The sequence below is a fragment of the Helicoverpa zea genome, chromosome 9, assembly GCF_022581195.2.
Source record: "Helicoverpa zea isolate HzStark_Cry1AcR chromosome 9, ilHelZeax1.1, whole genome shotgun sequence".
NCBI lineage: Eukaryota > Metazoa > Arthropoda > Insecta > Lepidoptera > Noctuidae > Helicoverpa > Helicoverpa zea.
In genome coordinates, this window is record NC_061460.1 from 11,359,634 (window position 1) to 11,382,589 (window position 22,956).

Genomic DNA, 22,956 nt, shown 5'->3' on the forward strand with positions numbered 1-22,956 from the left:
TGCGTGAAATCGATCGATAATATCTGAAGGCGACTGTCGCACATGGTTCTGCCGCATCAATGCAAAACAATGCAGCTACGGCAGTTTCAGTCAGCAGCTCCCATCCAAACACTTTTTTTCATAACAATTTTTTTCATCAAACATTTTTTTTCATAACTTCAAACTTGCGATTTCATAAATAAAACAACTTAGTAAAACATCAACGTATTTATTTAATCTATGATTAAATAATTATCATTTGCAGTAAAATTTGTATACATACGTATCATATCACATCGATTCATAATTTGTATTGTTTTGTCACCAAAATTAAAATAAAACAATTTAAATTCCTGAATTCTCTAATGGTAGGCTATATAGAAGTACTATTTACTTTGAAGCTTAATACATAAATAAAAGAGGTAAGTAACTAAACTAGAAGTGAAAATAATATTTCAAGAAATATACACAATTGAATTTCAGACCTAATTTATTGTTTACTAAAGCGTTGTTAACAATCTCGCGTAGACTTAATAATTATATTGATAAGTAGGTACTTTACAGTTCAGACTAATTATATGGCCGATTTATAAATTAGGGCCAGTTTGATAGGACATTACACATAGCATAGATAGACCCAATGGCCAGTCTTCTCAAGTACCATCATCATAATCTCTTGAAAAGCGAAGTCATTGACCTCCGAGTAACTATGAACCTCGAAGTTTGACCACAAACAACAGTTAGCGATATCTAAAAAACGTATACAAACATTTATCTTTCTGATTAGAGGTTACACTTTCGAGCACAAAAATTGGGTACATTTTTCGAACGAGTAAAATTGGTGACCTCTTATATTAAGTACATTTAAGCAAATATCGACTACACAAAAGCTTTAAAGTCTATTATGATGATTTCCTAAATACATATTTACATCAAGTAAAGCGAATAAAAATATGTTTTTTTTTCGACACGATTTTATGATTAAATAATTGCAATTTTCCACAACCGTTGTAGGAACGTCATGTTTTTTTGCGGCCGTTTTGAAAATGATTATACTTAGCAGAAGTACTAACATTGATTTAAAAAATAAATAATATATTAAAATATCTGTAATAGTTAGAAAAATAGATTTTTGCAAGAAATACATTTTTATAGCATCATAATTATAAAGACATAAATTCATTTAAAAAATACAATGAAAAAGGATTTGGAATGTACAAATTGATTAAAATGTAAATAAAGCAAGACAAAAATAAGTGTAAAAAGTATAATTATAAAATAATCCGAAAGTGTTAAAACATTATTTTTAAGATAATAATTGATTTTTCGAGAAAATTATCGAGCATACCAATTTACCATATCAATTTAGAAAATGAATTGATTATTATTTTAAAGCTCTTATCGATTTTCAATATTCAAAACTGGAACTTCTAATTAAAATCCGAAACATAACAATTAATCATTTATAAAAATATAATCTCGCGGATCTCTCCTTGCCTCCACTGATACCAAAGAATAGTTTCAGCAGTTTGGCACAAACGGTATACGTAGAACAATACGACGTTTTGTTAATATCACTTCGCGATTAAAATATATTTTTTATTGAATATAAATAAAGAATTAATTGGTGTCAACTTATCTTAACTCATACATATTATATTAAATTATATACATATAAAGGAATGTAGAGATGCAAAATTTTTGAAGAATGCTTTGGAATTCATTTTCATTTATACATATAAAATAAATAATTGCGAAATATCGAACACCGACAACTATACATAGTTACACACATTATAGTCAAATAAACATTGATTAATGGTAGGTTGTATACTAGACTCCTTTTATGATACCTAATATATATTTTTTACGCGCGTAAAAATCTCGTCGGTGTGGAAGAGCCTTATTTCATTGTTTCAATTTCAATACATTTGATATTTCATAAATTGTACGTAAAACGTAAACGCTTAAATTGATCTATCTACAAATACAATATTTCGTACCACGATTTCTGATTTACAATATTAGCTAAATATCTTGCCTGAGTAATATTGGCGCTACTTAGGTTGTATGTGAAGGTACTCGGCGACGAAAACTCGGAATATTTTGTTGAGATTCTCAATAGTTTTGAAGTCTAGTGCCGCCATATTGTCGCCTGGAGTGTGCCACACGGACGGGAACGGCGATGGTATTACGTGTAGGATATCCACATCTGAAACAATGGACGAATATACAATAATAACATATTTTATTACCACATTACTAGTAAGGTAAACTTGCGTGCTAAAAAATTACACACAGTTTTGGTGTGTGTGTGTAGGATCGGAACGTATGCCCAAATTAACATTAGTCTGAAAAAAAAACATAAACTTCGGCGTCCAAACATACTCTGTAGGTACATTAGGGAGAAGTTCACCCGGATCAGTTTCAAATTAATGATCTTGTTTTATAGATACATACATATCTATGTAATGGTGAGAGTATCACCTGAAACTTATTGCGTAATACAAGAAAGATAAAATTTGCCCGTGGTACGGTTGAGGGTGTAAGATTTCAGCGATTTCGTGGCCGGCTACTGGACACCGCACGACACGCGACGCCGGATATTTTTGTGATATAGGTATGTAGTTTATTTTATTCTGTTTACGTATTGAATTTTTAAATTGTGACTTTGTATTGAATTGTACATGAGCTCTATTTCTGCCAGGAAGTGATGCCGTTTGCAAAAAACGTGAAGGTTTTACGACTATGAGAAAGAAATAACTTTATCGTGACATTTAACACTGGTACCTACTCAGCTGCATCCGATTAGACTGGACGCCGACCCCAACTTAGTTGGAAAAAGGCTAAGCAGATGATGTTTCAACATTTTCTTCAATTAATCAAGTTTGTACTAAGATTTGTTGATGTTACTAATAGATATATAATATGTATACATATATCCTTGCGGGTCAGTATACTTCCTATCGATTTCACGCATGCGTAAGTACGAATAAGAAAATTTCCACCTCATTGCTAGTATCATTTGAGTGTTAAATGATAGCAGCAAGCGTAGCAAAGAGGATTACTCTCTTGCTTTGTGTACTTTTAAAGGGAAACTTTAATATATAATTTAACAATTTATAATTTTAATCAATTCTAGAAATCAATTTTAGTGCTTTTGCAATTGGCAAATAAATTAAAGGAAAACCTTTTATAGCGATGACTAAAAGCTGAATTAGGTATAAAACGCATCATGTAATATTCAGAACATTTACATTTAAATAGAAGAATTGCTTGTCAGAATAATCCTCAGCTTAATCATCTATTCTATGTAATAAACAACAAATAAGATTTGACCTTGTCACGTGTCGCCTACTTTATAATACTGATCGTGCCATTTACTTTTCTCAGTGTTACTTTCAATGCCAATAAATACACCATACAATCTAATCTTAAAATAATAAAATACAATAAGTAATCATTTCATGGTTATGTAAATCCAATAAATATTTTATGGTAAATACAAATCATGCATGGTATGTATGTACCGTAACTACTTACCTATTATATCCTAGTAAATGATTATGCGTTACCACGTGTTTATAAAAATACTTCGGCGAAATTAAATAATATGTACCTAGGTTATGTAAAGTACCATGCATGTTGAATCCTTTACCTATATAAAACAACGAGCTTCATAAACAATAATGTTTTAAGAATAAATAATACACATACATAAGCTCAAGTACGTAATAGGTACCTAAAGGCACGGTATTTATTTAGCAAATATAATATGAATCATAAGCAAATTCAAACGTCATTTAAATGAGGAAACCTAGAAATCTATTTTTGAAAATTCGACCATGAAATAATCGTTCGTTTGAAACTATACCGCGCATACGAATGAGCTGTAGGCTTTTAGGACAGAAGCATGTAAATCAGATCACGTATAAGAAAAACCCACCAAAAAGCTACATTTAATTTATATCTACGTGTCACGTTAGTAACATCTCTATTTCTTTAGATAAAACCCTTTAATAATGTGTTCATTTTTTTTGCAATGAAATGTAAAACAATATTTTTAAAGAGCTAATTTATGTACTCGGTTATACGACCGTATCGCGACTTTTTTCGAGTTTATTTACTTTTATTAGTAAAAATTAATTGCATCGTGTATTAATTTGCGAAGTTATTTTGGATTTTACTCTGACGCTATCAATATTGCAAGTTTATCAGAAAGATATATACTTACCTACATAGATGTCACTACATATTTGCACTACTGTTATCAATTTCGGGAAATTTTTATTTAGTCGAAATTCGGTACCGGAATTGCTGATATGATAAAATTCGTCAACAACAAACATATTGTATATGAAGTGTTATACAGAAATCTGAGATTAGGTACGTAGGAAGGTAGTTATTTTTTATATTCGTTGATGTCTTCATAATATCAGTATAATTAATGTTTATGACTCAACAGACATAATAATGGCATAACACGACACAATAACAGGCATCCATATTATCCCTCTATATCCATATTATAGGTATCAACTACAAACCATCACTATATATCCTTAGAATATCGTATTGATGTAATGCAAATACTTATTGTACGTGAGTATATTTATATGTATAGGGTCAACAGAGTAGACACGGCCACATGTCACCATTACATGTAATTACAGTAGCTTCAAAAGGCTTCTGCTAATTTCCTTCGAGAGTTATAAAAAAAAAACAAATAAATAACTATTTGAGTCAGCCATATTCGAACATCAACAAAAGACAGCCGCAAACCCCCCTTTTCCCCTCCCTAAGAAACAATATGACGAATATATGATATGATTTGCACAAAACACATTCCCTTGTTTCTCTCACAAGGGCGTATTATAGTACCGTAATGGCAGAACAGGAAAATCCTTTATTAAAAGCAAAGTCTCCGTTCTGGGAGAATCACGTAGACCCACGATACGGGTGCTCGGGTATTTCCAGTTACAAAGATACTAAGAAAAGTGAACAAGACAGAATAAAAAGTTCTGCAAGATAAATAAATCTCTAAATAATTTCTTAGTACCTACGTTTTGTATCAAAATTCCTGTTGCGTTAATTATTATCCATGCTAATATATATAATAATGACGTTATATTGGTTATATACATATATGTTAATTGATGAGACCTATAGATAGTTCAACTCAGATTTGCGCGCGGCCCTATGTGTGCGTCGGCTTGTAAATATACAACTTTCATTCGTGTGACAGTGACGTCGTCCGAGCATGACGTGTTCTTATCGCTTTTTGTTATGGGTACAGTCGTTTACGAAAATGTCTAGTTCTTCACGGAGAAAATGTTTAAGGAGTCAGGTAGCGTTTCAAAAAATGAAACAACATTCAAAGCTTTTTATTATTACATTTTACAGTTTTTCATTATTTTCTCATAAGTTTTTTCAAATTGACGTTGACAGTATCTAAGAAATAAATGAGGTGAAATATCTAAGATGAATTAAATACTCCTTACAGCTTGGCAAAAAAGAGTCTGACGCGGTGACAGTTGGAACTAAAAATCGATGATTGTGGCAACATTGCTTCACTTGTCAACTGCTAGTACATTCTGTGTCAACCAGTGTCAACAGAGTGCGTTTATTCCTAATTATTTAGAAAAATAACAACTTTCATTGCATATTATACGATTTAAAATGAATAAAACTATTCGTAGTAGTGGCAGAGTAGTGATTTATCACGTCTTTTTGCGGTGTTTGGCCGAATCGCAAGCGGGACAAGTTTTGTCCGATATCGAGGATGTTTATCAAAGAACTGCTGATATGACAGGTATTTATGTATCCAAAATAAGTCATTATACCATAAATAAGTTTTTATAAATGTTTTCAATGCGTAGTTTTGTGGATATCCAGATTTACGTAACTTTTAGTCTTGTTTATAGAAATTAAAAATTGAGGTTATGTTTTGTAGTTTGACAAGTCTCGTATACGCTAATCTCTAAGATTAGATACTTGAAGATAATGGACATGGAATTAATAATAAAGTACTGTTATTGTTTCTTGTTTTAGGTAAATCTCTCAACACAGTAAGAAAAATTGTTGAGGAAGGTGAAAAAAATAATGGCATTTTTTCAACACCGGGAAAAAATCGCAAAGGTCGCCCGAAGAAAGATTTAGATAATTTCGATTTATGTGCAATTAGACAAAAGGTTCACTTCTTTTACTCAGTGAAAAAGCAGGTACGTTTCATTCTTACACACACATTTCATGAATTAAAAAAAGCAGATTAAATACAAAATACAATGTTTCAGGTGCCTACACTGAGAAATTTACTGCCGGTAGTGAGAGAGGACTTGGGTTATGATGGAAGCCGTGAACATCTCAGAAAAATATTACACTCTCTGGGTTTTTCATATAAGAAATGTAAAACAGACAGATCTGCTCTAATAGAGAAACCAAACATAGCAGCAAAGCGGGAGCAATATTTGAAAATTATTATGGAGAACAGAAACCTGCCTCTAGAACTACAAAAAGAAATAATATATTTAGATGAAAGCTATATTCATTCATCATACAAGCTGAAAAAATGTTGGCAATCAGTTGATGTCAGCGGAGTGAAACACAACATATCAAAAGGCAAGAGATATATAATCGTACATGCGGGGAGTGAGAAAGGATTTGTTCCAAATGCCCTTTTGATTTTCAGTGGCACAAACAAAAATGATGACTATCACTCAGAAATGAATAAATATAACTTTACAAAATGGGTCACTGAAAAATGAATCCCCAACCTAAGGGAACCTTCCATCATTGTGATGGACAATGCTCCATACCATTCGGTTGTCTTGAACAAGGCACCAACTAGTATTTCAAAGGTTGCTGAGATAAAGTTATGGTTATTGGAAAACAATATAACTTTTGAGGACTCTCTCCGTAAACCTCAATTATTAATGCTTGTGAAGCAGCATAAACCAGAGCCTATTTATGAAATTGACCATATTTTAGGAGATCATGGTCACACTGTGGTACGCCTTCCACCTTATCACTGTGACCTGAATCCTATAGAGTTGATATGGGGAATTGCAAAGCATAAAATTGCTTCGGTCAATGTTGGATCCAGTGATATAAAGGTATGTAGCCTAGTTTCATCATTTATTCCCCTGCCCTTATCCCAATTTCATTTGGGGTCGGCGCAGCATGTCTTTTTCTTCCACACATTCCTATGCATAATTATTTAATATTGCAATGTAAGAACGATTGTTAATGATTATTTCTTTTTTAAAGGTGGCTGCTGAACAAGCATTTTCAGACATTACTGCCGAAGACTGGAAGAACTCATGCAAGCATGTAATGAAAATAGAAAAAGAATATTATGACAGAGGTGCCATTATGTACGAACAGATGGAACAACTAGTCATAAATCTAAGAGATGACAGTAGTAGTGATTCAGAATTAGAATATTCCAGCGATTCTGAAGGTGCAGGAAGCTCAAGCCAAAATGTGAGCTTTTCTGGCATTGAATATTTAGATGAAAGTGTTTTTGATTCATCTGATTGAATTGATTGATATTAAAATAAAACTTCAAACAAAATGTGTTCATTCATTATCCCTGTAACCAAACTATTTGTCAATGCCTAACAATCTCATTGTTAAAACTGCCTTCGGGGCATGATTATCTGTCTGTAGGTAGGTACTTATTACACAGGCTTCAGCATCCCTTGTTAACATCGTTAATACTGGACATTGAAGTGTCCAAGGGACATCGCCTACTTAGGATTGAATATCTCCAAAAAACACTGAAAAGCAAAATAAAACTATTCTTACGTGCATCGGCCTAGAAGTCAGTGTATAATGGATGTACCTGAGTGTATACGCCACCGACTTCTAGGCCGATGCACCTAAGAATAGTTTTTTTTTTGGTTTTCAGAGTTTTTAGGAGTCGGTTTTATTTTTTTGTAAAAAGTTTTTTATTTTTAGCTTTTCAGTGACAAGCATACTTGTCACTATCCGCATAAGTGGAAAGTTCTCATCAATACGAATAATATAAGCCCAAACACGAGGTAGTTTACATATTCAGTTGTCGAGTTCCCTCGACCTTCTCTGGTCTCCATCATCAGGTTAGCTCCAAACCTTCACTGTTGCAAAGGTCTCGTCAATACAAACAATATAAGCCCAAACACGAGGTAGTTTGCATATTCAGTTGCCAAGTTCCCTCGACCTTCTCTGGTCTCCATCATCAGGTCAGCTTCAAACCTTCACCATTGCATAGTGTTATCAGACATACGCCTTAGTGCCTAGTTTTTACCCTGCATATGCCTACAATTTTCGAAAGTTACCCTCGATATCTCAGGGTTTCCATCATCAGATCCTGACCTGGTGATTATGGGACCACCTGGGAGGTAAACCCTATCAAACAAAAAAAAAATTTTGCAAATCGGTCCAGGCATCTCCGAGTAATCGGTGAACATACATAAAAAATAAAAAAGATCCCGACGAATTGAGAACCTCCTCCTTTTTGGGAAGTCAGTTAAAAAATAACAAATATCAAAATCTGTGAGTCGTAGTATTTCGGGTTGCCACAGGTGCGATACTGCTGCCCTCATTTATTCCACACTCTTTTTTGCCAAGCTGTACATATTTTCTAGATCTCGGGGTAGGCGGACAATAAATAAAAGTGTGGACTAAGAATGTAAAAAGACGTATAATCTAGTATAATAATGTAAACAAAATGTGTGGGGAATTTTAAAAAATAATATTGCTTCGCATAATGTCGACCAAAATAAGACGGAAATAATGAAACTCATAAATGAACGTTTAAGTCATATTGATGAAGGGATGTTGGGTAATACTTGTCGACATGTACAAAAGAAAAAAGAAAAATACTATAGACATTTTGACATGGAGTCAAAATTTATAATTTACCTCGGTGAGAGTAGCGAATCCGAAAATTCATCATTTGATTTTTCAAGTAGCGATTCAGAATCATTATAAATAAATAAACATTAAATTACGTAATAACTGTTTTTCTTTAAACAGCCGTAACCCCTAAATAACTGTATTTGTACCCGACTGTACCTCTTGTCACGCACACAAAGTCACTGTGTATGTACAAGGGTTACCCACACATAAGGCCGCGCGCAAGACTGAGTTGAACTTACTATAATATAATTACTGCCACACTCAGAGTCATTTAATGGTTACTTAAGTGGCTCCTTAGTATAGATTTAAAAAAGCTCTCTCTCAGAGACATTTAATGATCCGTTACCATCCCTTAATGACAATTAAAGTTAAGTACAGCAAAACCTTTACTTAACTTTCTAATGATTGATTTTGACATTTATGTTTAAGGTTATAAAAGTAAATAAAATATTTTAAAAAGTCTCAGGAATAGAAGTGTTTGAACAATAAAGTAAAGATGAGTGATTTGCTTGACTTTATTGATTTTGTAGACAATAGCAGAAGGTTTGGAGTAGTGGGGCCAAATAAGAAGCCCAGGAGGAGTAACATTAGAAGTCTATAGGAATATAAAAGGGTATTTTTCTATCAATGTTCAAGCAGTCACTGGGACAAACTTGGAATTTTATGATCTAGTAGCCCGTTGGCCTGGCAGTACCCATGATAGTTTTATTTATAACAGCAGTGCAAGTAAACAAAGACTGAATACTGGTGTGTTAAAAGGGATAATTTTAGGGGACAGCGGGTATGCAGTTAGCAATGTGCTACTGACACCGTTTTTATCACCAAATTCAACTGCACAAGAAAACTACAACAGAAGCCAAATAAAATATAATGTGGAATATTGTGGAAAGATGCTTTGGCCTTTGGAAAAGAAGGTTTCCTTGTCTCCAACTTGGCATGGGCATTAAGATGGATACAGTTGTGGCTGTTATATGTGCTTGTGCGACACTGCATAATATTTCTTTACAGGTTGATGATTTGGTTCCAAAGAACTAGGAAACTCCTCATATTGAGAATGATGATGTTGTCCTGAGTGAAAGGCGTGAAAGCACAACCAACAGCAATGGATTTTTGGTGCGACAATCTATAGTTGATAGATTTTTCTCATAATATAATTTTTAATAAATAAAAATCCATAAAATAAGAGGAATACTTTTTTAATTGTTGAACAAGAGGCCAATTATGTAGTACAAAGTTTATTTGACTTCCTCGTTGATCTAGTGGTCGCAAGCGCGGCTGCTGTGCTTGAGGTCTCGGGTTCGATTCCCGGGTCGGGCCGAAATCGCTTTTTGGGTTTTCTTAAACTTTCACAAAGCAGCCCGTAGTCTGGAAGTTGGTGATTGATTCCTGATTGAACTCCTGTGTTATACTATCCCATGCTGCTTGTTTCTTGGCGACTGACTTGCCATCTGTTATTTAAGATTCCACGATTGGTCTCTTTTTAACTAATTGTGCTAACAAAGCTTTTTCGTCCGCCGTGAAATTAGCCACACGTTTGCGTGGTGCTCTTGTTCCTGAAGACTCCTAAAATGAAACAAGCACAAGTTAAATTCTTCAAATACATATGTGCAGCTGCTAATGTACATAGAAACGAAACTTACCATGATAATATGTTAAGATAAAGCTATTTATTTCAGAGCTTATCACACTTTTCCACACACTTTTCTTTCCTGTCGGTTAACGGAACAAGAATTTTAAATGTAACCTTGACACTGACAGTACAATATTGACAGTGATACCAGAAAAAAGTTTTCATGTACTTTATATCATTTACATGAAAATAGGTGTTTTTACGTAAAAACGATCCCGAAATTAACAAATTCTTATTTCTATTATTGATATACAAGGTTTTAATGTATTTAAATAACAGTTTTTGCTACTTAATAATTTCACATTTTAAGGTGCGGCTACACCTTTCGTTTATCGATAAGCATTATCAAAGACAATTTGACGATACTCTGCCCTACGGATACTTAAAGCTGTCATTAACTAATGAACCCTTAAATTTCGTCTCTGGGATGTATCGTTCATTAACAGATTTAATGATAATTAGTTAAGGATTCATTAAGACTAATTTAAGTATCCATTCTGAGTGTGGCAGATACTGCCACACTCAGAGTCATTTAATGGTTACTTAAGTGGCTCCTTAGTATAGATTTAAAAAAGCTCACTCTCAGAGACACTTAATGATCCGTTACCATCCCTTAATGACAATTAAAGTTAAGTACAGCAAAACCTTTACTTAACTTTCTAATGATTGATTTTGACATTTATGTTTAAGGTTATAAAAGTAAATAAAATATTTTAAAAAGTCTCAGGAATAGAAGTGTTTGAACAATAAAGTAAAGATGAGTGATTTGCTTGACTTTATTGATTTTGTAGACTATAGCAGAAGGTTTGGAGTAGTGGGGCCAAATAAGAAGCCCAGGAGGAGTAACATTAGAAGTCTATAGGAATATAAAAGGGTATTTTTCTATCAATGTTCAAGCAGTCACTGGGACAAACTTGGAATTTTATGATCTAGTAGCCCGTTGGCCTGGCAGTACCCATGATAGTTTTATTTATAACAGCAGTGCAAGTAAACAAAGACTGAATACTGGTGTGTTAAAAGGGATAATTTTAGGGGACAGCGGGTATGCAGTTAGCAATGTGCTACTGACACCGTTTTTATCACCAAATTCAACTGCACAAGAAAACTACAACAGAAGCCAAATAAAATATAATGTGGAATATTGTGGAAAGATGCTTTGGCATTTGGAAAAGAAGGTTTCCTTATCTCCAACTTGGCATGGGCATTAAGATGGATACAGTTGTGGCTGTTATATGTGCTTGTGCGACACTGCATAATATTTCTTTACAGGTTGATGATTTGGTTCCAAAGAACTAGGAAACTCCTCATATTGAGAATGATGATGTTGTCCTGAGTGAAAGGCGTGAAAGCACAACCAACAGCAATGGATTTTTGGTGCGACAATCTATAGTTGATAGATTTTTCTCATAATATAATTTTTAATAAATAAAAATCCATAAAATAAGAGGAATACTTTTTTAATTGTTGAACAAGAGGCCAATTATGTAGTACAAAGTTTATTTGACTTCCTCGTTGATCTAGTGGTCGCAAGCGCGGCTGCTGTGCTTGAGGTCTCGGGTTCGATTCCCGGGTCGGGCCGAAATCGCTTTTTGGGTTTTCTTAAACTTTCACAAAGCAGCCCGTAGTCTGGAAGTTGGTGATTGATTCCTGATTGAACTCCTGTGTTATACTATCCCATGCTGCTTGTTTCTTGGCGACTGACTTGCCATCTGTTATTTAAGATTCCACGATTGGTCTCTTTTTAACTAATTGTGCTAACAAAGCTTTTTCGTCCGCCGTGAAATTAGCCACACGTTTGCGTGGTGCTCTTGTTCCTGAAGACTCCTAAAATGAAACAAGCACAAGTTAAATTCTTCAAATACATATGTGCAGCTGCTAATGTACATAGAAACGAAACTTACCATGATAATATGTTAAGATAAAGCTATTTATTTCAGAGCTTATCACACTTTTCCACACACTTTTCTTTCCTGTCGGTTAACGGAACAAGAATTTTAAATGTAACCTTGACACTGACAGTACAATATTGACAGTGATACCAGAAAAAAGTTTTCATGTACTTTATATCATTTACATGAAAATAGGTGTTTTTACGTAAAAACGATCCCGAAATTAACAAATTCTTATTTCTATTATTGATATACAAGGTTTTAATGTATTTAAATAACAGTTTTTGCTACTTAATAATTTCACATTTTAAGGTGCGGCTACACCTTTCGTTTATCGATAAGCATTATCAAAGACAATTTGACGATACTCTGCCCTACGGATACTTAAAGCTGTCATTAACTAATGAACCCTTAAATTTCGTCTCTGGGATGTATCGTTCATTAACAGATTTAATGATAATTAGTTAAGGATTCATTAAGACTAATTTAAGTATCCATTCTGAGTGTGGCAGATAGACATTTCATATTAAATAAGATACTGAGGGTTCGTCCGAAAAATACTCACTTCTCCTCATAAACGGTATATGATCGTCTTCAATAACAGCCCCGGAACTCCTGAGCCTGAAGTAGGTCTGTTCCACCTTCCCTCTAGAGTAAGCTTCGAACTGGTTCAGCTCAGCCAGCCTCTGTTCGGCGACCGCTAGGCGGACGTACCACTTCTCTGTGGATTGGAAGTAGCTGAAGAATACTGGGTCGGGAGCACCTAGTAGGTCCAGGAGGACTAGGACATCCTGTTGACAAAGGAGACTGTTAAAACACGTGACTCATTCTGGCGCAGTCGGGTAAAGAGAAAAGAAGAAAAAGTAAATAGTGATACTATCGTAGGTAGTTACAAAAGCATTAGGCATCTGTACGAGAAAACCTCTAAAACCCTAACCGTCTTACCACAAAAACTTTTTAACGTCAGTTTAAGACTTGTCTAAAAAAAGTCAAATTATGACGTTGACATAAGGTTCATTTTGGAGCCACATTTTTTTTAGACAAGTGTAAAACAGTTGTTAAAGTTTTTGTAGTAAGGCCATTAACGTCGCAAAAATATTCAGCAAGATTTTCGCGTTTATGATTGAAATTTTGATGAGATTTATTTGCAGTCTTTTAGAGAATATTTTTTTTAAACAGGATAGTTTTCAGGAGTACGAATGAGGCTATCAAAAAAAGCCTAAAAAGCGAACAGCGTGCTATGTAAACCTACGCACATCAGAGCCGTTTATAAAATTCGTGTAGGCAGATTTTCCTTGTACCGAAATAATTATTCCTTAATTAAAAATTACAAAGAAACGAACAAAATTACATTTAAAACAAACTTAACCGAAACATCATTAAACAAAAGAACAACTATTCTTAAACTCGTTTAACCTAGAAAGTTCTTTAAGAAAAAAGTCTTTAATTAAATAAAGGACCCCTTTACAGATCGTCTTCCTCGTTCATTAGGGTAGGAAAGTACGCGGGTTAAATATCAAGTGGGAGACTGTGAAAGGGCTTTATATTTCCTCGACGATACGAGGTTGACGAGATAAGTAGATTTGAAGATAAGACTGAAGTGGATGTAAGGTTTATGTAATTCATACAACTCGTGAATTATTTTGATAAGATCTCAATAAATCTCATCACCTTATTTGTATAAACTAATTTTTAAAAGTTGATGAGTATGTTTGTTTGCTTGAATATTTCAGTGTTAGCCCATTTATCGAAGAAGTCTATTTATTATCCGGGTTCGTGGACTAGATCCCACGGGATGTGGGTGAAACCGCTGGAGGATGCCTTTTCATAAATTAAAGTCTGAATTTTGCGTTCTGCATGCTCATGTGCTAACTTTTGCAAATGGAATATTTCCGTCGAAAATTTTCATAAAACATGTTCGTAGTTCGCTCTCAATTTCTAATTTAATTCCAAAAAGTTAGTTGAAACCTTCAACTTTTTGAATACACCTTAATTGCATTCGTCAACATTCAATTCAACTAGGAACGGTAGCTGTATCTGCTATCTGAATTGAATTCATGACGAATTTTACAAATTGCAGATATCTTTGTGACGAATGGATTTTGAGCTAGCACATGTCCATCGGACAGGTACTCAAAGAGTTACTTATCTTGTCAATTTCATACATGAGAATGAGATCATTATTGGTATTTTTTAATATATAAAAAATAGAAGAGTAAATAAAAAAGCGTGGTAGAAAATACCATGTTTTTATAATTTTTCGGTAACTTCACTATAATTTATAATGATTAATGAAGGCCACTATTGCAGTGGTAGATAGTGGGTAGATACAAACAATGCTTTTTAATTTCTCATCTTTTTTATACACGATAAATAAAAAAAGTTATTGTAAATAATCCTGTATCTATGACACGTAGAGCGTACAACACGAAGGTCAGAAGGCTATCGTTATTTTTTTTATTGTCAGACACATTTACATTGATAGGCCATGAACTGTAAGTATGAATGACACAACTCTTGATAAAAGGCGCCTGCTTTCAAAATTGTATACTTACAATTTTATTTAATTGAACATTTCTCATAGTTAATTAACTTATGATTATGATATTGTTCGTCAAGTTCATTGTCTGTGACTGTTCATTAAGCTCAAAAATGTATCTTAATTACGATGTATTTTTCAGAGGATTGCTGTCTAATAAAACAATTGTGGTATATTATAGTCTGTTTTTTAATCTCGTAGACTAAACTGACATTACGAGTGTTGTCCGTATATTGCAAATTCTTAAATAGTGATGTGGCACAACCGAAACTTAGCGTTAATAAAATCAAGTATCGTTTTTTTACAATAAGTCATCCTGAAATAATGGGCTTATCCTTGATGATTACGCATGGCTTTGCGTGGTCAAATATCCCTGGCAGTTTGTAGCACGTCGTACAGCCGTGTGTACGTACGTGAATTTCAAATATAAAACTTTGAATGAATATTAAATTCGTCTATTATAGATAAAAAGTTACGATTCAACGAACCGGTATCGTAAGTACAACACTGCACCAAAGAGCTAGCAACATTATTTGTAAGTTTGACATTTTGCAAATGTCAATTTAGTCTACGAGTTTAAAAAACAGACTATAGTAATATCTACGTTATAAACAACTTCAAATCTGTGAATATTTCAACTACCGACTAGAAATTAGAGGTAATATATCACCCAGACAGAATATACGGGCTCTAAATTACTCTTGGAAAAATTATCCGTTTCTAAACGCGGGAAAACCCAACAAAAACTGGAACTCACCATTCTCTGCAGTTCATTCGCTCCATCTTTATACTCTGTACCATGCCATTTCTTCGCCAGATGGCGGGCCCCATAGATCGAGTCATTGGGCCCCCATTGTCTGAAAGCCTCTTCTCCATCGAAGAATATGAACATGAGACTTAGACGGTTGTTCTTGAGGGGATCCAATTGGGCAGACATCACTTTGGCCAGATTTATCATCATGGCGCACGGTACTGCTGAATCCGTTGCACCTAGGATTAGAATTTGAATTAGAATTGGGGAGCAGGTTGATACAAAACAAAACAAAAAAAAAACATCCGGGTTTTGCTGTTTGTCAAGACTTGGGAGACAGTTAATCTGTTTGGGGTCTAAAAAGAGTACTTTTTCCCTTTTTGTGTTGAAAGTTTTTTTTTAATCATTCTTTCTTACTCTTTTAAGAATATATATGGAGATAATATTAAGAGTACATATTATGTAAAAGATAATAAAAGCCAATTCTTTGATGTGATGTGTGAATGTCTGAGTATTGCCTTGACAAATTTACCAGCATTGCTCGAATCCTTTCTTTGCCAAACAGATTAAATCATAAAATTGGTTAACTTAACCAATTTTATTATTTTTCATATTGATCGCCACATGCGAACCTATTACATACATTTACAAGAGAATAGGAATATTTCCCTCGTGATTAATAGTCAAACAGCGGCTATCCCACGAGACTACCGCTTGAGGTCACGAGAAAATCATACATCGATACACGTTCAGAATACTTATAAATGAATATTACTGTATGGCATACAATGCAATGATTTCTTCATGATTGATTCAGAAAATTATTTAAAAACAGTATGCTACCACAATCCTTGCTCATTATATAAATACGGAAGTAAGTAAATCTGTCTGTATGAAAAAAGGTCGAACTTCTGAATAGATTTAGATGGATACACGGACAGTCTAGATCCCAAGATAGGCTGAATAAAAAGGCTACTTTTTACTCGGTTATGGTGACTGGTTTCCCGGGACGTGGAAGAATTACGACACGGGGAATACCTAGTTTGATAAAACAATCAGAAACCTACTTTGACCCGGAAAGTCAGGCCGATATGTGTTAGCTTATTACGGCAGTTTAATCAACGTTATTGTTATTTCCATCAAGAACAGCCCCGTAACCTTCATTAGATGAATTATAGTTCGGCCATTCAGAGAATGCGTTCCTGACACGTCGCGATTGAACTGACGACGTAACTTTGCAATGGCGTTGCAGTTACGATAAAAATATTTTTGCTGGTTGTTTACCGTTTTAACAATTGAGGAGCATTAAAACAACATTATTATATCAATAATCAATGAATGTAGTTACGTCGTCAGTTCAATCGCGACGTGTCAGGAACGCATTCTCTGAATGGCCGAACTATAACACGGCGAACCGCCGAATGACCACACCTTTCTTTGTAAGTATAGATAAGTAGGTAGGTACTTAAGCATATGGTGTCATATCGACTGCAAGCAAGCAATACCTCCTATCTGACATTTTTGTTTCAAAAAACCAAAAAACTTGTATCTACCATAAACTACCTTTAGATTCAAAATAAAAACAAAAAACTTTATTAATCAATACTATGCTTAGAAAAAGAAAACTTGGATTTTCAGTATCTCATTATACCTTCCTCGGAATAAGGATTTTATTAAGTTTTATTGTTCCCCTTTAAAATCCACCCGGAGTCAGATAGGAGGTATTGCTTGCTTGCAGTCGATATATCAAATTGGCTGCTCCACGCAGTTTCACCCGCGTCGCCTTCGAACTATTTGGCGCAGATAAAAAGTAGCCTACAGCCTTCCTCGATAAATGGCTTACTAGATCTTCGATAAACTGGGAGTGCTGAAGATTCAAAAGCCAAGCTATTACTGTATTTCCATTTTTGTATTACGTTATAGGCAATGTGTCTATGTCGTTCAATAGAAATGAAAGTAATTGCTATGGTAAGTTATGTCTTTGTTCAAATGTAAGGTTTCTACGGAAAGTTAGGTATGTACCTATGTCTCTTCTTTGTCAATGAAACACGATGCACGCGTCTGCCAATTCCGTTACATCAAGTCATCATGTATCTTTGTTTGTAGGTACACGCTAATATCATGAACTACTGAAACGAAGGCTACTTTTTATCAGGGTGCGCAGAGTAGTTCCCAGGGAAGCAGATTTGTTCGGAAGACAAAGTGTATAAGTATGTGTGTGTGGTGCCTTTTACTGAAATCATCAAGGTCTTTGCGACCCGAATTATTAATGTTTAGTGGCTTTTTCTCAGAAATTGGAGAGGATATGGAGTAACCGAGTAAATCTAATTCAAATGGGGCATAAAAAAGTGCCTTTGTCATGTAGTTCGTAGAAAATAAGTCGGAATAGCAAATGTTTTTGGTGTATTTGGAATTGAATTTCTTTGGTCTGCCAGGTGGCACATTAGTGATTTGAGAAGATCTAATTTTCATCACCCGACTATGATGTGGCTTTTTAAGGCTTACATGCAGGCCCGCCGCTAGCTGTTTGTTCGCCCGCGTGTAAAACTGATTATGCCGCCCTACGACTACATACGTTTTGACAAAAAATATATAAGGGGGGGGGGGCGGATCCTGGAGGTCCGGACCCCCCCGCCCATTCGTATCCATCTTACTAGTCCAACAGAAAAAAATATGTACATGCACCGCTCTGATTGCAGAAAACCCACCTACTTTTGGATAAATAACTATTGCAATACATAACATACATTACACATAATTTATTTACTTGAAATGTTCAGAGTAACCTAAGCAGTCCTGGGTTAGCCCATAAGCAAACTAAGCAATTGCTTAGGGCATCAATGCAGTGCAATCATTACCCAAGTGGCTCCTATGTATTGAAAGATTGTGATTAACTTAAACTAACGCACTTAAATATCTAAAACAATGTTTAAAGTCAGTAACATATGTTATTTGGTGGGTTTCCCGTTGAAAACTTATAAGGCACATTTCATATGTAAGGAAGCGCGAGCGGAGCGAGTGCGAAAATTTTTTAGTCTGGGGACACAAAACAAATAAAGACCACTGTAAATTAACAAAGCAAAGTCAAAAAGTAAGATATGCACAAAAGTGAAGTGCAAAAGCCGCGAGCGAAGCGAGCGCGATTTTTTCCTTAGAGTTTTCATGAAGTAAACATATTGTCATAAAAAGCCATAACGGACGTACGCGAAAATTTTTTTTTCGGAATTGAATGCCTCAACAATTAAACAAAGATAAAATGCGATATCTGACATGGAGCCGCGAGCGCAGCGAGCGCGAATTTTTTTGGGAATGCAAAGGGTGAAACAGTCAAAATTTATAGGAGACGACCAAAGCTAGGGCGGCTTTTTCTGAAATTTTATTGGTTTAATTTTGCCGCCCCCTAAATAGCATTTGCCCCACGCTACGCCACTGGTTGATCTTAAATCGTTTTTAAGAATCTTTAATTTTGAAAATGTCCTTTCAACAGATGTACCTAACTGAAACCGGCAGTGTAAGTAATATTCTTAGCGCTATTGCTGTGTTCGGAAATATTGAAATCAAATCATTAGTAAAAAGATATTGTATTTTTTTTAATATTACGTGATAACTCGCTAGATTTGCCGCCCCCTAGGACGTGCCGCCCGCGTGCTGTGCACGCGCTGCACGCCCGCTTACGGCGGGCCTGCTTACATGCAGCTGCATGCTGCATAAAGTCGCATACATGGTAAATGCAGTTAAAGCCAGATAACTTTACTTTTCTGAAGCTAGGCATTTGTGTGACTCCCCACACTTAGTTGCCAACCTCGGACAAGCAAAAACAAATGGCTAACTTCAGTGACCCAAACCTATTTAGTGCAAACTGTCCTATTGGTCTGCCAGGTGGCACATTAGTGATTTGAGAAGATCTAGTTTTCATCACCCGACTATGATGTGGCTTTTTAAGGCTTACATACATGTAGCTGCATGCTGCATAAAGTCGCATACATGGTAAATGCAGTTAAAGCCAGATAACTTTACTTTTCTGAAGCTAGGCATTTGTGTGACTCCCCACACTTAGTTGCCAACCTCGGACAAGCAAAAACAAATGGCTAACTTCAGTGACCCAAACCTATTTAGTGCAAACTGTCCAAAAATTACCCATTGCACACAAAACTTGGTCTTAATACAATAAAAAATTAACAAACTTACCAACAAACACATGTTCCCTCATATACTTGCTGTCATAATGGCAAGCGAGGACCAAAAACCTTTCAGCATCAGGGTTCAACTTGGCAATTATATTCTTAAAGTTCAAAGTTCCAAAAACAGGAGTTGTATCTGAGAAGACATTTTCCGTAACATCCCAGCCTAAATCCCTCATTTGTTGGGTTATATAGTTGCCGACCTTGTCATGGTTTGGTGTGCCTACCACTCTTGGTACCAAGATCTCGTCTAGTACTTGTCTGAAATGTGTCATGTCTGACAAGGCTGCTAAGTCTCTCACATTCTGGTCGGTCAGTTCTTGCGCTTCATGGATATTCTGTAAAAGTAATTGGTGTTATCTATGCTGAAACAATTACCCTACTTCGTTACTTTTTCACGCTAACTACTGAATGGGTTTTTATGGTAGGTAGTTAATAAGGATTAAAAATTGATCCATGATGAAGTAGGCCCAAAGAAACCATGGGTGAAAATACCTTGCTTTTCCTAGACTACTCGGTAAACATTTGAACATTAAATTACTAAAGTTAGGTTGAGGAGGTGAGGTAGGCAAGCGCTCTATGTAGAACTCTGGAACTCAGCTGCACCGAGTTAAACTAGATGCCAACCCCAAAAAAGTTGGGAAAAGACTAGGCAGATTAGATGGTACTTCAGTGATAAGTTAATGAAATCTTTATCCATATGGTTAAAGCAATTACCATGTATTTTTAATCTAATCTAATCAAAAGCTAGACAGCTTGTGTTTCGTTTCCATAAATTAGTCAATGTATTAAATTTATGAAGTAGATATATGTAATGACAATATTGTGTAGTTTGCAGTTATGGTACCTATTATGTTTGTTTTGGTTTTATGCACATAAAAACTAAAGCTTTATGGCAACAGCGTCTGCCGGTAGGCTGAAATAATAACTGTTGTTGATGTATTTTAGGTATATAACTAACCATAATATTGATAAATAAATTCAAGGACATTCAATATTATAATGAGGAAAAATTTGTATTATTGTTTGTACTGGATAAACTGAAAAACTACTGGCTAACTACCATATAAAAGTGAAAATTTATAATTACTTAATATATAAACCCTAATCCCCACAAGCTGCAATAAAGGAAAATACAGTAATAATGGAATCCTATAGTCTAGAAGATAAAGTTTAAAACAGTCAGCATTTTTGTAAGTCTTGGAACAACAACCTCCTAACTCTTAAAAACAATACTGTGTTATCATACCAACCCATATAAAACCTCTTTAAGCAGAGGAAACAAAAGAAAGGAGAATGTACACAATAGTATCAAATGAAATCACGTTCTTATTTTAATTAGAAAATTAAAAAAACTACAAAAGTAAAACAGAATTATTTGAAGGCCATATGGGTGAGTCATGTTTTATACTAAATAATTAAAAAATTGGGAGCTATATAAATTATTTCTTACCGGAGGAATAGTAATTGTCTATAAATAAAAATACAAAACTGGTTATTCAACTTGCTTTGTGAAATAAAAACCACAATTAATCATTTTGGTACAGAAAAATATATTCTAAAATATTATTAACCAAGTTTTTAACTACTTTCTTATATTTTCAGACCAATTTATATTTAGTTACCATTTCATACACGATTATGACCACTTTAATGAGACAGTAGGTCAAAAATTTGACACGGATTTATAAAACTTTTCTACTTGAAAACTTCGTCAAAACTTCGTGACACGTATAAAATACACTAAACTTATTTTAAACAATGACAAAATTATATATTAATGTTAATACTGACCTTTTCCTCGTAAAACTTTAGTCGTTTTTTCGTGTTTACAGAAGCAAAACATAATATCACAACAACCAAATTGAGTAATGATTTAAACATATTTAATGTTTTTTTATAAACTGACAGGCTGTTATTTATAACTTTTGAAACATATGTACAGATTTCCTGTAATACTGTAACACACGTTCGGCCACTTCACACAATATCACTGATAAAACTAGGTTTTACGAAACTTGTTTCGAGTTTCGACAACCTTTCACCTCTCGTCCACAACTGATTTTGACAGTTGGTGTTAGGGTGGCAATGTGGGAGTAATATGGTCCCTATCTTCCATAAAAAAACACATCAGTATTTTTTGTTTTACTCACACAAGCCGCTTCTATTATAAAAAATTATAATACCATAAAATAGATAATCTAATGATCAACACCTTATTAACACGCTCAAGTTGGACACGAAAGAAATAATTGAACTGCAATCAACAACAAAAAGTTCCACATGATAGGGGAAAATTATTCTGTTAACAACACTTTTTGTCAAAGATTATGATATTCCCAGCAGAAGCGCTAGTCTATTAATACCTGAGTTTTTCGGTTTTTTACTTACCTACCTCTATAAAACGCTGTCTTATTTGTAATCTTTATTTATACCTATCTTAAGTGAGGGAATATCCAGTTATTTGTTTTTATGACATTCATCATTACTACCTACACTAATACGGGTATTTCAAAATGTTGTAAATTGAATACCTAGTTAAGCAAATGAAGCGCCATGTTTTGTGTCGCATCTGGGCCAAAGAATGATCTTTGGCAATTAGTTAGTGACGTCACCCAACTGTTGTGACGTCAGTAGCTGTTCAATCAAAGCGTGGAAACTGTGATTTACTATTATTATGTAGATGCCTTATGGAGATGCCTTGTGTATTGAAGGGTATAGCTACTTAATTAGAATAATAGATATGGATTGCTTAGTTATAAAACAGATAGGCATTAGTCATCCTTGTTTTATAAAGATCATTCTAGCTACCTAGGTATTCAAATAATCCAGAATTAGTCAAAATACAATAGGTAGGTACAGTGGTTTATATTTGGTAGATACCTACCTACCAACGAATTTGAAATTTTTGCAATAAATAGTATTGTATTTGGATCATTGTGCCACAGAATATGAACTTAGATTACAGAGATCGCAGTGGCGAGGCTACCTATCACATACAACCTGATTTACGTGCACCCATTTTACAACCAACCTCTTTTTAGTGCGACTTCGTCTCAGAGAGCAAAGAAAAAGTTAGGCCAGTG

At 34.5% G+C, this 22,956-nt stretch overlaps 2 protein-coding genes across 3 annotated transcripts; one reads left to right on the plus strand and one right to left on the minus strand.

Annotated features, from left to right (window-relative positions):
* Positions 1 to 192: 192 nt before the first annotated feature.
* LOC124633085 (glutaminyl-peptide cyclotransferase) lies at positions 193 to 21,954 on the minus strand. Of its 2 annotated transcripts, none has more exons than XM_047168179.1 (5): positions 21,665 to 21,954; positions 19,878 to 20,208; positions 15,696 to 15,928; positions 12,965 to 13,190; positions 193 to 2,191 (listed from the first exon to the last, which is right to left on the minus strand). In XM_047168179.1, the coding sequence occupies exons 1-5, from the start codon at positions 21,752 to 21,754 to the stop codon at positions 2,037 to 2,039; spliced, it is 1,035 nt and encodes a 344-aa protein (XP_047024135.1). In that variant the 5' UTR covers positions 21,755 to 21,954; the 3' UTR covers positions 193 to 2,036. The 2 variants fall into 2 exon arrangements, with proteins under 2 accessions (XP_047024135.1, XP_047024136.1); XM_047168180.1 differs by having other exon boundaries at positions 21,806 to 21,948.
* Positions 6,762 to 7,552, plus strand: LOC124633086. The gene is made up of 2 exons (XM_047168181.1): positions 6,762 to 7,091; positions 7,246 to 7,552. The coding sequence occupies exons 1-2, from the start codon at positions 6,777 to 6,779 to the stop codon at positions 7,516 to 7,518; spliced, it is 588 nt and encodes a 195-aa protein (XP_047024137.1). The 5' UTR covers positions 6,762 to 6,776; the 3' UTR covers positions 7,519 to 7,552.
* Positions 21,955 to 22,956: the final 1,002 nt, after the last annotated feature.